Source organism: Somniosus microcephalus, chromosome 4 (assembly GCF_052327205.1).
Source record: "Somniosus microcephalus isolate GS21.2 chromosome 4, FLI_Smic_1.0, whole genome shotgun sequence".
In the NCBI taxonomy this organism is placed as follows: Eukaryota; Metazoa; Chordata; class Chondrichthyes; order Squaliformes; family Somniosidae; genus Somniosus; species Somniosus microcephalus.
The window spans coordinates 321448092-321461215 of record NC_140990.1 but is presented as its reverse complement, the minus strand read 5'-3'; the positions used below and the strand labels follow the sequence as shown (position 1 = coordinate 321461215).

Below are 13124 nucleotides of genomic sequence, written 5' to 3'. Positions count from 1 at the left end.
TCGGTTGATAAAAGCCCACCTCGGCAGCGATGCCCACATCCCGAGAACGAATTATTTAAAAAAACTTTGCACTGACCGGGCGAGTATGGAACTTGCATCAAGGGTTAATGAATCTCTTGGCTCAGCGCAAGACAGAAAAAAAAGAGGCCCGTTTATTATTCACATGCTGGTTTTCACATGGAGCCGAGAGGGCTGTGGCCACGTAATAGTCAGTGTGTTGACAACTGAAGAACACTTTCAACTCCGACTCTGGCACCGAGGCAGTAAATGAAACCACATAGGCGTTACTGAACACGATGGAGTCCGAAGGCCCAGGGACCTTTTGAAGCCTGCAGTAAATTTTTTTAATGGAGTCAATTGTCTATTTATTTTGCTTGACGATTTTTCTGCACAGGCACCAGATGATGTTGCGATGGCTTACGGGGCCATTCCCTGAGAGGTGCGTTTCCCCAGTGCAAATCGTTAGGGAGACGGAGAGGACGTTCAGCCCCGATCGGGCCTGCTCGGTCATATTGCAAACCATGGCGGCCCCAGTCCTGTCAACCCCAGTTCCCCATCCGTTCCTCCATGTCACTAAATACCACTCATCTTAGTAGGTATCCATCAGCCTTTGAAACACCTCAGCTGGCTCAGGTATGTAGGCCGAGAAATTCAGTGGGCTGCGCCACCCGTTAGCGCCCAAAGAGGGCACTTAGTGGGTTTTACGCCACTGGCCACGCCTCCCGCTAAATTTAGCGGGACGCTAATGGCGGCGCTAGCCATTAGCGCTACGCTGCTACCGATGACATCACCGGTGTGCGCAGCGCCCCGCTGCTGCCCCGATCGCGAAATTTGGTAGCGCCCCCTGCTTTAACGCTGGTCGCAATTTGCGACCGGTTCAGGGGGGCCTACCTGCGGTGGTAGAGGCGCTGAGGTGCGGGGCGGCCATTTTTTTTGCTGGCCGCCTGCCAGCACCTCTCCACGCCGCCGTCCCCGGCCTCCTGAGCACCCCCACCACCCCCGCGTTGTGCCGGCTGTGTCCCAGGAGCCCGGCACTTCTCCTCGGTGCCGGGCTCTTTTGCCGGCACTCGCGATCGTCGATTGCGCTGCAGCAGGCCCCTCCCCTTTAAGAAGGGGAGGAAGGCCTGCAGTACCGCAGTGTGCCGTGCCGCACCAGTGAATTTCTAGGCCATAATGTCCAACTCCACCCACCTCATATACCACCAGGGTTGTCAACCCTCTCGGGATCGAGGGTTTCTCCTCCGAGTGCTACCTCCAGCAGCCCGGAAGGTTCAACTATTTGAATTTCCCACCGCAGTGCCCCACCCTCCCCCCGCCCCGGCCCCGCCCCATCCCCTGGACCCCCCGCAGAGAGCTGCGACCGCGTGGAGCACAATGGGGAGGTGGCTGGAGAGTCAGCGGTCGATGGGGGCTTCTGAAATGGAGGGCGGACTCCACGGTTTCCCCTCTCCCCCGCCCTCAGTCTCCCCTCTCCCCCACCCTCGGACTCCCCTCACCCCCTCCCTCGGTCTCCCCTCTCCCCCGCCCTCGGTCTCCCCTCTCCCCCGCCCTCGGACTCCCCTCTCCCCCGCCCTCGGTCTCCCCTCTTCCCCACCCTCGGTCTCCCCTCTCCCCCACGCTCGGTCTCCCCTCAACCCCTCCATCGGTCTCCCCTCACCCCCTCCCTCAGTCTCCCCTCTCCCCCGCCCTCGGTCTCCCCTCTCCCCCACCCTCGGACTCTCCTCACCCCCTCCCTCGGTCTCCCCTCTCCCCCGCCCTCAGACTCCCCTCTCCCCCGCCCTCAGACTCCCCTCTCCCCCGCCCTCAGTCTGCCCTCTCCCCCACCCTAGGACTCCCCTCACCCCCTCCCTCGGTCACCCCTCTCCCCCGCCCTCGGTCTCCCCTCTTCCCCACCCTCGGTCTCCCCTCTCCCCCACGCTCGGTCTCCCCTCAACCCCTCCATCGGTCTCCCCTCACCCCCTCCTTCAGTCTCCCCTCTCCCCCGCCCTCAGTCTCCCCTCTCCCCCACCCTCGGACTCTCCTCACCCCCTCCCTCGATCTCCCCTCTCCCCCGCCCTCAGACTCCCCTCTCCCCCGCCCTCGGACTCCCCTCTCCCCCGCCCTCGGTCTCCCCTCCCCTCGGTCTCCCTTCTCCCCCGCCCTCGGACTCCCCTCTTCCTCACCCTCGGTCTCCTCTCTCCCCCGCCCTCGGACTCCCCTCTCCCCCGCCCTCAGCCTCCCCTCACCCCCGCCCTCGGTCTCCCCTCTCCCTCACCCTCGGTCTCCCCTCTCCCCCGCCCTCGGACTCCCCTCTCCCCCGCCCTCAGTCTCCCCTCTCCCCCACCCTCGGACTCTCCTCACCCCCTCCCTCGGTCTCCCCTCTCCCCCGCCCTCGGTCTCCCCTCTCCCCCGCCCTCAGACTCCCCTCTCCCCCGCCCTCGGACTCCCCTCTCCCCCGCCCTCGGACTCCCCTCTCCCCCGCCCTCGGACTCCCCTCTCCCCCGCCCTCGGACTCCCCTCTCCCCCGCCCTCGGACTCCCCTCTCCCCCGCCCTCGGACTCCCCTCTCCCCCGCCCTCGGTCTCCCCTCTCCCCCGCCCTCGGTCTCCCTTCTCCCCCGCCCTCGGTCTCCCCTCTTCCTCGCCCTCGGTCTCCCCTCTTCCTCACCCTCGGTCTCCTCTCTCCCCCGCCCTCGGACTCCCCTCTCCCCCGCCCTCAGCCTCCCCTCACCCCCGGTCTCCCCTCTCCCTCACCCTCGGTCTCCCCTCTCCCCCGCCCTAGGACTCCCCTCTCCCCCGCCCTCGGTCTCCCCTCTTCCCTGCCCTCGGACTCCCCTCTTCCCTGCCCTCGGACTCCCCTCTTCCCTGCCCTCGGACTCCCCTCTTCCCTGCCCTCGGACTCCCCTCTCCCTCGCCCTCGGTCTCCCCTCTCCCTCGCCCTCGGTCTCCCCTCTCCCCCGCCCTCGGACTCCCCTCTCCCCCGCCCTCGGACTCCCCTCTCCCCCGCCCTCGGACTCCCCTCTCCCCCGCCCTCGGACTCCCCTCTCCCCCGCCCTCGGTCTCCCCTCTCCCCCGCCCTAGGACTCCCCTCTCCCCCGCCCTCGGTCTCCCCTCTTCCCCGCCCTCGGTCTCCCCTCTCCCCCGCCCTCGGACTCCCCTCTCCCCCGCCCTCGGACTCCCCTCTCCCCCGCCCTCGGACTCCCCTCTCCCCCGCCCTCGGACTCCCCTCTCCCCCGCCCTCGGACTCCCCTCTCCCCCGCCCTCGGACTCCCCTCACCCCCTCCCTCAGTCTCCCCTCTACCCCGCCCTCGGACTCCCCTCTCCCCCGCCCTCGGTCTCCCCTCTCCCCCGCCCTCGGTCTCCCTTCTCCCCCGCCCTCGGACTCTCCTCACCCCCTCCCTCGGTCTCCCCTCTCCCCCGCCCTCGGACTCCCCTCTCCCCCGCCCTCGGTCTCCCCTCTCCCCCGCCCTCGGTCTCCCTTCTCCCCCGCCCTCGGTCTCCCTTCTCCCCCGCCCTCGGTCTCCCCTCTCCCCCGCCCTAGGACTCCCCTCTCCCCCGCCCTCGGACTCGCCTCTTCCCCGCCCTCGGACTCCCCTCTTCCCTGCCCTCGGACTCCCCTCTCCCTCACCCTCGGTCTCCCCTCTCCCTCTCCCTCACCCTCGGTCTCCCCTCTCCCCCGCCCTCGGACTCCCCTCTCCCCCGCCCTCGGACTCCCCTCTCCCCCGCCCTCGGACTCCCCTCTCCCCCGCCCTCGGTCTCCCCTCTTCCCCGCCCTCGGACTCCCCTCTTCCCCGCCCTCGGACTCCCCTCTCCCTCGCCCTCGGTCTCCCCTCTCCCCCGCACTCGGACTCCCCTCTCCCCCGCCCTCGGTCTCCCCTCTCCCCCGCCCTAGGACTCCCCTCTCCCCCGCCCTCGGTCTCCCCTCTCCCCCGCCCTCGGACTCCCCTCTCCCTCGCCCTCGGTCTCCCCTCTCCCCCGCCCTCGGTCTCCCCTCTCCCCCGCCCTCGGTCTCCCCTCTCCCCCGCCCTCGGTCTCCCCTCTCCCCCGCCCTCGGTCTCCCCTCTCCCCCGCCCTCGGTCTCCCCTCTCCCCCGCCCTCGGTCTCCCCTCTCCCCCTCCCTCGGACTCGCCTCTTCCCCGCCCTCGGACTCCCCTCTTCCCTGCCCTCGGACTCCCCTCTCCCTCACCCTCGGTCTCCCCTCTCCCTCTCCCTCACCCTCGGTCTCCCCTCTCCCCCGCCCTCGGACTCCCCTCTCCCCCGCCCTCGGACTCCCCTCTCCCCCGCCCTCGGACTCCCCTCTCCCCCGCCCTCGGTCTCCCCTCTTCCCCGCCCTCGGACTCCCCTCTTCCCCGCCCTCGGACTCCCCTCTCCCTCGCCCTCGGTCTCCCCTCTCCCCCGCACTCGGACTCCCCTCTCCCCCGCCCTCGGTCTCCCCTCTCCCCCGCCCTAGGACTCCCCTCTCCCCCGCCCTCGGTCTCCCCTCTCCCCCGCCCTCGGACTCCCCTCTCCCTCGCCCTCGGTCTCCCCTCTCCCCCGCCCTCGGTCTCCCCTCTCCCCCGCCCTCGGTCTCCCCTCTCCCCCGCCCTCGGTCTCCCCTCTCCCCCGCCCTCGGTCTCCCCTCTCCCCCGCCCTCGGTCTCCCCTCTCCCCCGCCCTCGGTCTCCCCTCTCCCCCGCCCTCGGTCTCCCCTCTCCCCCTCCCTCGGTCTCCCCTCTCCCCCTCCCTCGGTCTCCCCTCTCCCCCTCCCTCGGTCTCCCCTCACCCCCGCCCTCGGTCTCCCCTCACCCCCGCCCTCGGTCTCCCCTCACCCCCGCCCTCGGTCTCCCCTCACCCCCGCCCTCGGTCTCCCCTCACCCCCGCCCTCGGTCTCCCCTCACCCCCGCCCTCGGTCTCCCCTCACCCCCTCCCTCGGTCTCCCCTCTCCCCCGCCCTCGGACTCCCCTCCCCCCCGCCCTCGGACTCCCCTCTCCCCCGCCCTCGGTCTGCCCTCACCCCCGCCCTCGGTCTCCCCTCACCCCCTCCCTCGGTCTCCCCTCTCCCCCGCCCTCGGTCTCCCCTCTCCCTCGCCCTCGGTCTCCCCTCTCCCCCGCCCTCGGACTCCCCTCTCCCCCGCCCTCGGACTCCCCTCTCCCCCGCCCTCGGACTCCCCTCTCCCCCTCCCTCGGTCTCCCCTCTCCCCCTCCCTCGGTCTCCCCTCTCCCCCTCCCTCGGTCTCCCCTCACCCCCGCCCTCGGTCTCCCCTCACCCCCGCCCTCGGTCTCCCCTCACCCCCGCCCTCGGTCTCCCCTCACCCCCGCCCTCGGTCTCCCCTCACCCCCGCCCTCGGTCTCCCCTCACCCCCGCCCTCGGTCTCCCCTCACCCCCGCCCTCGGTCTCCCCTCACCCCCTCCCTCGGTCTCCCCTCTCCCCCGCCCTCGGACTCCCCTCTCCCCCTCTCTCAGTTTCCTCTCGCCCCCACCCTCAGTTTCCCCTCTCCCCCGCCCTCAGTTACCCCTCTCCCCCGCCCTCAGTTTCCCCTCTCCCCCTCCCTCAGTTTCCCCTCTCCCCCGCCCTCAGTTTCCTCTCACCCGCCCTCAGTTTCCCCTCGCCCCCTCCCTCAGTTTCCCCTCTCCCCCGCCCTCAGTTTCCCCTCGCCCCCTCCCTCAGTTTCCCCTCTCCCCCGCCCTCAGTTTCCTCTCACCCCCACCCCTACCCCCACCCCAGCTGTTGTCACGAAACCAGGAGCAAAAACCCTGACCTACAGGGGACTCGACCCGTTTAAGGTAAATGCAGAAACACTGGTGGATGTCATGTGGTCGGGCGTCACGTGATCAAACCTCCAGGAATGCCTCCAATCAGAGTTGTAAACCTTATACACGACTGAAAATTTACCAAAATCGCTCAGAAACTTGCTACATCCTTTTCTTTTTTTCTAACACGGCGTGATACATTAAAAGCAGTTTCATTTAGCAAAACAGATATTTACTTCATGTGATTCTAAACTGCAAGGCACACCATGGCACACTCATATCGTGTGAAGTCTCGCTTCCATATTCACCATTTCCACAGGTTGTTAAATAAATATATTCTTTTCTTATTCTCCTCTACCTCCTGAACCAATGTTCCCGTTAAGCTGCATGGCCACACGGCCGCACAGCGCTCTGGAGGTCCTGCGCAGCCGGCTCACCGGCTTTTAAACAGAAAAACCACGTGTCCGCGGAAATTTGAATTGGACGGCGCAGCCCGCCTCACAGCACCCAACAAAAAACTAGAGGGAGCATTGTTCTGAAGCCACAACCCCAGATCTTCCGGTACAGCAGCTGATTAAAGACAGACAGACTTGCATTTCTATAGCTGCCTTTCACAACCTCAGGAGGTCTCAAAGCGCTTTGCAGCCAACAAAGTACTTTTTGAAGTGCAGTCACTGTCGTAATGTGGGAAACGCGGTGACCAATTTGCGCACAGCAAGCTCCCAGAAACAGCAATGTGACAATGACCAGATCGTCTGGGTTTTTTTTCAAAATGATGTTGGTTGAGGGATAAATATTGGCCCAGGACACCGGGGAGAACTCCCCTGCTCGTTTTCATCATAGTGGCGTGGGCGCTTTTACGTCCACCTGAGAGGGCAGGCACGGCCTTGGTTTAACGTCTCATCCGAAAAACGGCACCTCTGACAGTGCGGCACTCCCTCAGCACTGCGCTGGAGTGTCAGCCTAGATTAATACTCCACCCTTGGGTAGAGTTGTCATGTTACTGGACTAATAACTCAGAGGACGAGACTTGATACAGCCAGCTGTGTTTCCAAAGGTTCACAGGTTTACGAGGTATTCACAATGGCTAAGAAAGAACTTGTTCAGCTCACAGCAACGTCTAATGTCCATTTTTATCAATGGCATTTTTTGCTCAACTGTTTATTTAAATGATTTTTCACACATGTACGAACTCAATGCAACACAAATGGAGTTCAGGAGGAGGCCAAAAGGATAAACAGCCGATAAAGCATTAGAAAGAAAGAACTTGCATTTCTATAGCGCCTTTCACGACCTCAGGACATCCCAAAGATCTTTGCAGCCATTGAAGTACTTTTTTGAAGTGTTGTAATGTAGGAAACGCATCAGTCAATTTGAGCACAGCAAGCTCCCACAAACAGCAACGTGATAATGACCAGATAATCTGTTTATTAGTGATGCTGGTTGAGGTATAAATATTGGGCCAGGACACCGGGGAGAACTCCCCTGCTCTTCTTCAATATAGTGCCGTGGGATCTTTTACATCCACCTGAGAGGGCAGAAAGGAGCCTCGGTTTAACGTCTCATCCGAAAAACAGCACTTCCGACAGTGCAGCACTCCCTCAGCACTACACTGGGGTGTTCAGCCTAGATTTTGGTGCTCAAGTCTCTGGAGTGGGACTTGAACCCACAGCCTTCATGACTCAGAGGCAAGGGTGCTACCCACTGAGCCACAGCTAACACTATGGGCTGAATTTTGCCGGTGCTCAGTGTACAGGTTTGGAGACGAGTCCACTGTCAAAATCGAAAGCCCGCTCTGAACCCGCCTCCATGCAAGTTTCCAAAGTGTCGGCTCTGCGATTTCAGTAACAGATTCCGACACCAAGCGGCGGGGGAGGCATTTAAGATAGTTAAATGCTTGTTAAATACTTGTTGACTACTATTTTGTCAGCCTATTTCTATTTTACCACTTTTTTAATGAGGTTCACGTCACTCGGGGATCACGCCAGGTAAGTGTGTCGGGTCCTCTACGTTTCCCCATTGCTGTGAATAGGTGACAGCTGCAAAAGTGGTATGAAAGCTACCAGCTGTTTTCACAGCTGTTCGCTTTCCAACGTCAGAAGCTGGAGCCTTCAGGACTTGGAAGACACTTTTGAGCTGTATGCAGTTTGGATGTGTTTGGAGTAAACTCTCTATCCACTGTCACCTCCTTGGAGCAAGCTGTCTCACCATTGACAGATTAGTTCTGTCATCTCAACTTCAGGTGCCATCTATTCCAGCAACATCAGTGCCCTTGAAAAAATATCACCTTGATCCTCAGAATCCCTCCACGATCAGTCCCAACACCAACATCATCAACAACAACACCAACCTTCTCCGCAATCACCTAATGCTGCACAGGACATCAGCACCCCACAACATTGCTGCCCGGGAGGCCAGCGATGACCTCACCATGGCCAGATTTACATCACTTGACGCTGTACACCCTGGCTGCCACATGATGCGCCAGGTTAGCACCACCTCACACCAGCACCCCTACAATGTCCAAGCCATTCCTTTCACACTCATCAAAATTGTGGGGGGAGGGTGGGGGGGGCGGAGTTATGTCTCAACATTCACTGGAACTCACTAAGACACTTCCAAAGGTGAGCACAGATCTGTCCAATAAGGTAAAGTGTTGAAAATATAGATGTCAATGTTTGACAACACATTAATAGAAAATTTACATGAATATTGCATAAAACACCCAAGTGCCTACCCTTGTGTGTTGTTACTTGGTATGATTGCACTAGGATGAGGGTGAGTGTGAGGGTTGGCTACTGAGATGGGGAAGTGATAATGTAGATAGAGAGGAATGGATGGAGGTGCAAGGTATGTTGGTGTAAGGATGTGCAGGAGTAGGGTAGGGAAGGCAGAGTGATGGGGATGTAATGAGTGACACAGCAGGATGAGGTTGCAGTAACGTTTCGTGATCTACTGAGATCAATGAAAGGTTTGCGCCACAGCAGCCTGGTCCTCCTGACGACATCCTTGCTTGTGTCCTCCTGTGCAATGTGCAACCAGGCTGCGTTGTTGTCCTGGGGAGGTCTCTTCCACCCTTGGCAGGGAAGAGAATCTCCCTGCGTGCTGTGACTCCCTCCATAAGCATATGGAGGGAGTCATGGGAGAACCCGGGTGCATCTGCGCACCTTTGTGCAGGGATTGTCAGTGTTTGCAGCACCTCAATGCTGTAGAACACTGACAGCACAACTGTCCAAGTGAATGTCGACATGGTCCTTTTAAGGAAACCGGCTGATGATGCGTCATCAAATGACGTCATCAGACCCGCTTCCTTTTAATTGGTCGGAAACTCGCAGGGCGGGCTTAACAAGCCTAATCAGGGGAAAAATCCTTTTCGCAGAGTGGCTGGAGCCGGCAGTGGGACCGGGACCCGGCAACGACCTCCCCTGCCGCAATCCCGCCTCCGATGGCGAAATCGCGGCTTAAGTCCCCAACTTTCTTCGCCCCACCATTGGCGGCCGTGCCATCATGTTGCTTAGGCTCCAAACTCTGGAATTCCCTCCTTAAACCTCTCCGCCCCTCTCTCCTCCTTTGAGATGCTCCTTAAAACCCACCTCTTGACCAAGCTGTTGCTCACTTGCCCTGATATCTTCTTATGCGGCTCGGTGTCAAATTTTGTTTGATAATCGCTCCTGTGAAGCACCGTGGGGACTTTTTACTACGTTAAAGGCGCTATATATGTGATGAAATATGCCATTCATCAGGCACTGTATTCCCTGTGTTTAGTTTAGTTTCAGTTTCATTTCCTTACCTGTATTGTATTGTGTGTAGGGCTCCGCCCATACCTGGCCCCTACTTAAGCAAGCCCCAGCGTGTCTCACAGCAGTACAGCAGATCTCTGGATGAGAGACACTTCTCCAATGTGTATTACTTTCTGAGTTAATAAAAGCCTTGCTTTGCTCCGTTAACGTCGAGTCTCGGATTCATTGAGGCACATCAATATAAAAGCAAGTAGTTGTTGCCAGTCTGGATTGAATTACATCAAATTTACAGCACAGAAACAGGCCATTCGGCCCAACCAGTCTCTGCTGGTGTTTATCCTCCTCCACACGAGTCTCCTCCCACTCCATCTCCCTCATCCCAGCCTCTCAGCATATCTTCCTATTCCCTTTTCTCTCATGTACTCGCCTAGTTTCATTTTGAAAGCATCTAAGCTAGTCACCTCAACCACTTCCTGTGATAGCGAGTTCCACATTCTAACCACTCTCTGAGTAAAGAAATTTCTCCTTATTTCCCGAGTGGATTTATCAGTAACTATCTTGTATTTCTGGCCCCTAGTTTTGGATTCTCCCACAAGTGGAAACATGCTCTCCACATCTACCCCTGTCCAACACATTCATCATTTTAAAGACCTCGATCAGGTCACCTCTAAGTCTCTTTTCTAAAGGGAAATGCTCCAACCTGTTCACTCTTTCCCGAGAGCTGTAATCTCTCAGTTCTGGTACCATCCTTGTAAATCTTTTTTGCACTTTCTCCAGTGCTTCCACGTCCTTTTTATAGTATGGAGAACAGAAATGTGCACAGAACTCTATGTGCGGCCTGACCAGGGTCCTATACAAGTTTAACAGGGAAAGAGGCGCACATCACCAGAGCCAGACCGGCACACATGACCCAGGCGACCTCGGAAAGCACGAGGGACAGTTATGCTAAACCTTTATAAATCACTGGTTAGGTCTCAGCTGGAGTATTGTGTCCAATTCTAGGCACCACACTTTAGGAAGGATGTCAAGGCCTTGGTGAGGGTGCAGAAGAGATTTACTCGAATGGTACCAGGGGATGAGGGACTTCAGTTATGTGGAGAGACTGGAGAAGCTGGGATTGTTCTCCTTAGAGCAGAGAAGGTTAAGAGGAGATTTAATGGAGGTGTTCAAAATCACGAAGGGTTTTGATAGAGTAAATAAGGAGAAACTGTTTCCACTGGCAGAAGGGTCGGTAACCAGAGGACACAGATTTAAGGTAATTGGCAAGAGGGAGGATGAGATTTATTTACGCAGCGAGTTGTTGTGGTCTAGAACGCACTGACTGAAAGGGCGGTGGAAGCAGATTCAATAGTAACTTTCAGAAGGCAATTGGATAAATACTTGAAAAGGAAAACATTGCAGGGCTCTGGGGAAAGAGCAGGGGAGAGTGGAACTAATTGGAGAGCTCTTTCAAAGAGCCGTCACAGGCACAATGGGCCGAATGGCCTCCTTCAGTGCTGTATGGTTCTATAAACAGCAGCAGTCGAAAGTCTTAAAAACACCACTGAGCTGAAATAAACTGTCATCCGAGTGAAATGAAGGTCGGAATGAATCAGCGACCAACGCAACCCAGGCATACGCTTGGCTTCCCTCCACCCCTGCTGCTCAGGGACGTCCCCGAGAGACGCCACACCCAGCACTGCCCACAGCAGAGGTCACTTACCCAGGGGCCGGATCCGCAGTGCCGAGATGGGGAGGGGCGAAACCTTCTGGCCACCCCGCAAACCACGATGGAACACCGCACCACGAGTGAAAGGGACGGCTGAGGGGGGGGGGAACCTCTCCGCCACCACAGCAACAGTCCAACGTGAGCATCACTCTTTTTTTGCATGAAGAAGGGCCTCCACAATGATCCTTTCACCGGAGGCTCCCCGTGTCCTGCCACTTCAGAGAGGTGAGAAACGGCGACGAGGGTATGCAACTCTCTTTCTTGCAGTTGGCCAATCACCAAGCCCGAGCTCCATTCTAACATTCAACCAACTGCGGCACAAAGAAAGAGCAATGGTTAAAGATCTCGTCGTAACTGGGCCAAGATAGTAAAAAAAAAAATTCCACTACAGTGCACCATTTTACACCCAGAATAGTAAACCGAGGCGAACATAACCTCACTTCATTTATCTTTTTACGCAGCAAGTATACATTACCCCGATTTTAATCGCCCCACCATTGGCGGCCGTGCCTTCAGCTGCCTGGGCCCTAAGCTCTGGAATTCCCTCCCTAAACCTCTCCGCCTCTCTCTCCTCCTTTAAGACGCTCCTTAAAACCTACCTCTTTGACCAAGCTTTCGGTCACCTGTCCTAATATCTCCTTATGTGGCTCGGTGTCAAATTTTGTTTGATTACGCTCCTGTGAGGCGCCTTGGGATGTTTTACTATGCTGAAGGCGCCATACAAATGCAAATTGTTGTTGCTGTACGAGGGGAATATAACATCACTTAACATCGAGATACATCATGTCTACAACACAGAAACAGGCCATTCAGCCCAACAAGTCTGTGCCAGTGTTTATGGTCCACACGAGCCTCCACCCACCCTTCTTCATCAAACCCTATCGGCATCTCCTTCTATTCCTTTCTCCCTCATGTGCTTGTCTCGCTTCCCCTTAAATGCATCTCTGCTATTCACCTCAACCACTCCCTGTGGTGGCGAGTTCCACACTCCCACCACCCTCTGAGTAAAGAAGTGTCTCCCGAATTACCTATTGGATTTATTATTGACTATCTTATATTTATGGCCAATAGTTTTGGTCTTCTCGACGAGTGGAAACATTTTCTCCACTTCTATCCTATTAAACCTTTTCATTATCTTAAAGACCTCCATGGGGTCACCCCTCAGCCTTCTGTTTTCTAGAGTAAAGAGCCCCAGCCTGTTCAATCTTTCCTGATAGTTATAACCTCTCAGTTCTGGTATCCTTGTGAATCTTTTTTTGCACCTTCTCCAGTGCCTCTATATCCATTTTGTAATATGGAGACCAGAACTGTGCACGTTACTCCAAGTGTGGTCTAATCAAGGTTTGATACAAGTTTAGCATAACTTCTCCCCTTTTCAATTCTATCCCTCTAGAAATGAACCCAGTGCTTGCTTTGCTTTTTTTTAATGGCCTTATTAACCTGCGTCGCTACTTTTAGTGATTTGTGTATCCTTATGCCTAGATCCCATTGCTCCTCTACCCCATTTAGTCTCTTTGAGGGGAATTTTTACCTTCTCATCCTGCTGGGAGTGCGGGGGGAGGAGGGTCGGGGGGGAGGAGAGTGGTGGGGGCTTCCCGTATACTGTGGGATTTAACTCCACAGCGTGCGTCTTTCATCAATGACAGGTTCCCCACCTGCAAGTCAGCCTGATTGGTTTCCAGTCGGGCGGGGCGCATGCCAGAGAAGGCCGCAGGACCAGGTATGTCCGATCACTGGCCCCGGAGGGTCCAATCCCTGACCCTGGGGGTGCGTTCCGATCCGTGGGGCCATGGGGGTCTCCGGTCCCCAACTCCAGGCGTTAAGTCATGGAGTCATAGGGCAGGATTTTCATTGGGCCGTGGAGGCGGGATTGGAGGCGTGTGGGGGGTTCAAATCTCGAAATCGGGGGGCACAAACCCATCCCGCCTCCATGCCAGTTTCAAAGGAGGCGGATACCCAACCTGTGCTGGG

The 13124-nt window shown here is 57.9% G+C and overlaps 1 protein-coding gene across 1 annotated transcript in view; it reads right to left on the bottom strand.

Moving 5' to 3' along the window:
• Nucleotides 1-11461, bottom strand: part of adcy5 (adenylate cyclase 5) — a 328357-nt gene extending 316896 nt beyond the window's left edge. The window contains exon 1 of the mRNA XM_085986826.1: nucleotides 11148-11461. Within this exon, the coding sequence (XP_085842952.1) occupies nucleotides 11148-11456 (309 nt within the window). The 5' untranslated portion in view covers nucleotides 11457-11461. The remainder of the gene's footprint in view (nucleotides 1-11147) is intronic.
• Between the last annotated feature and the right edge of the window lie 1663 nt (nucleotides 11462-13124).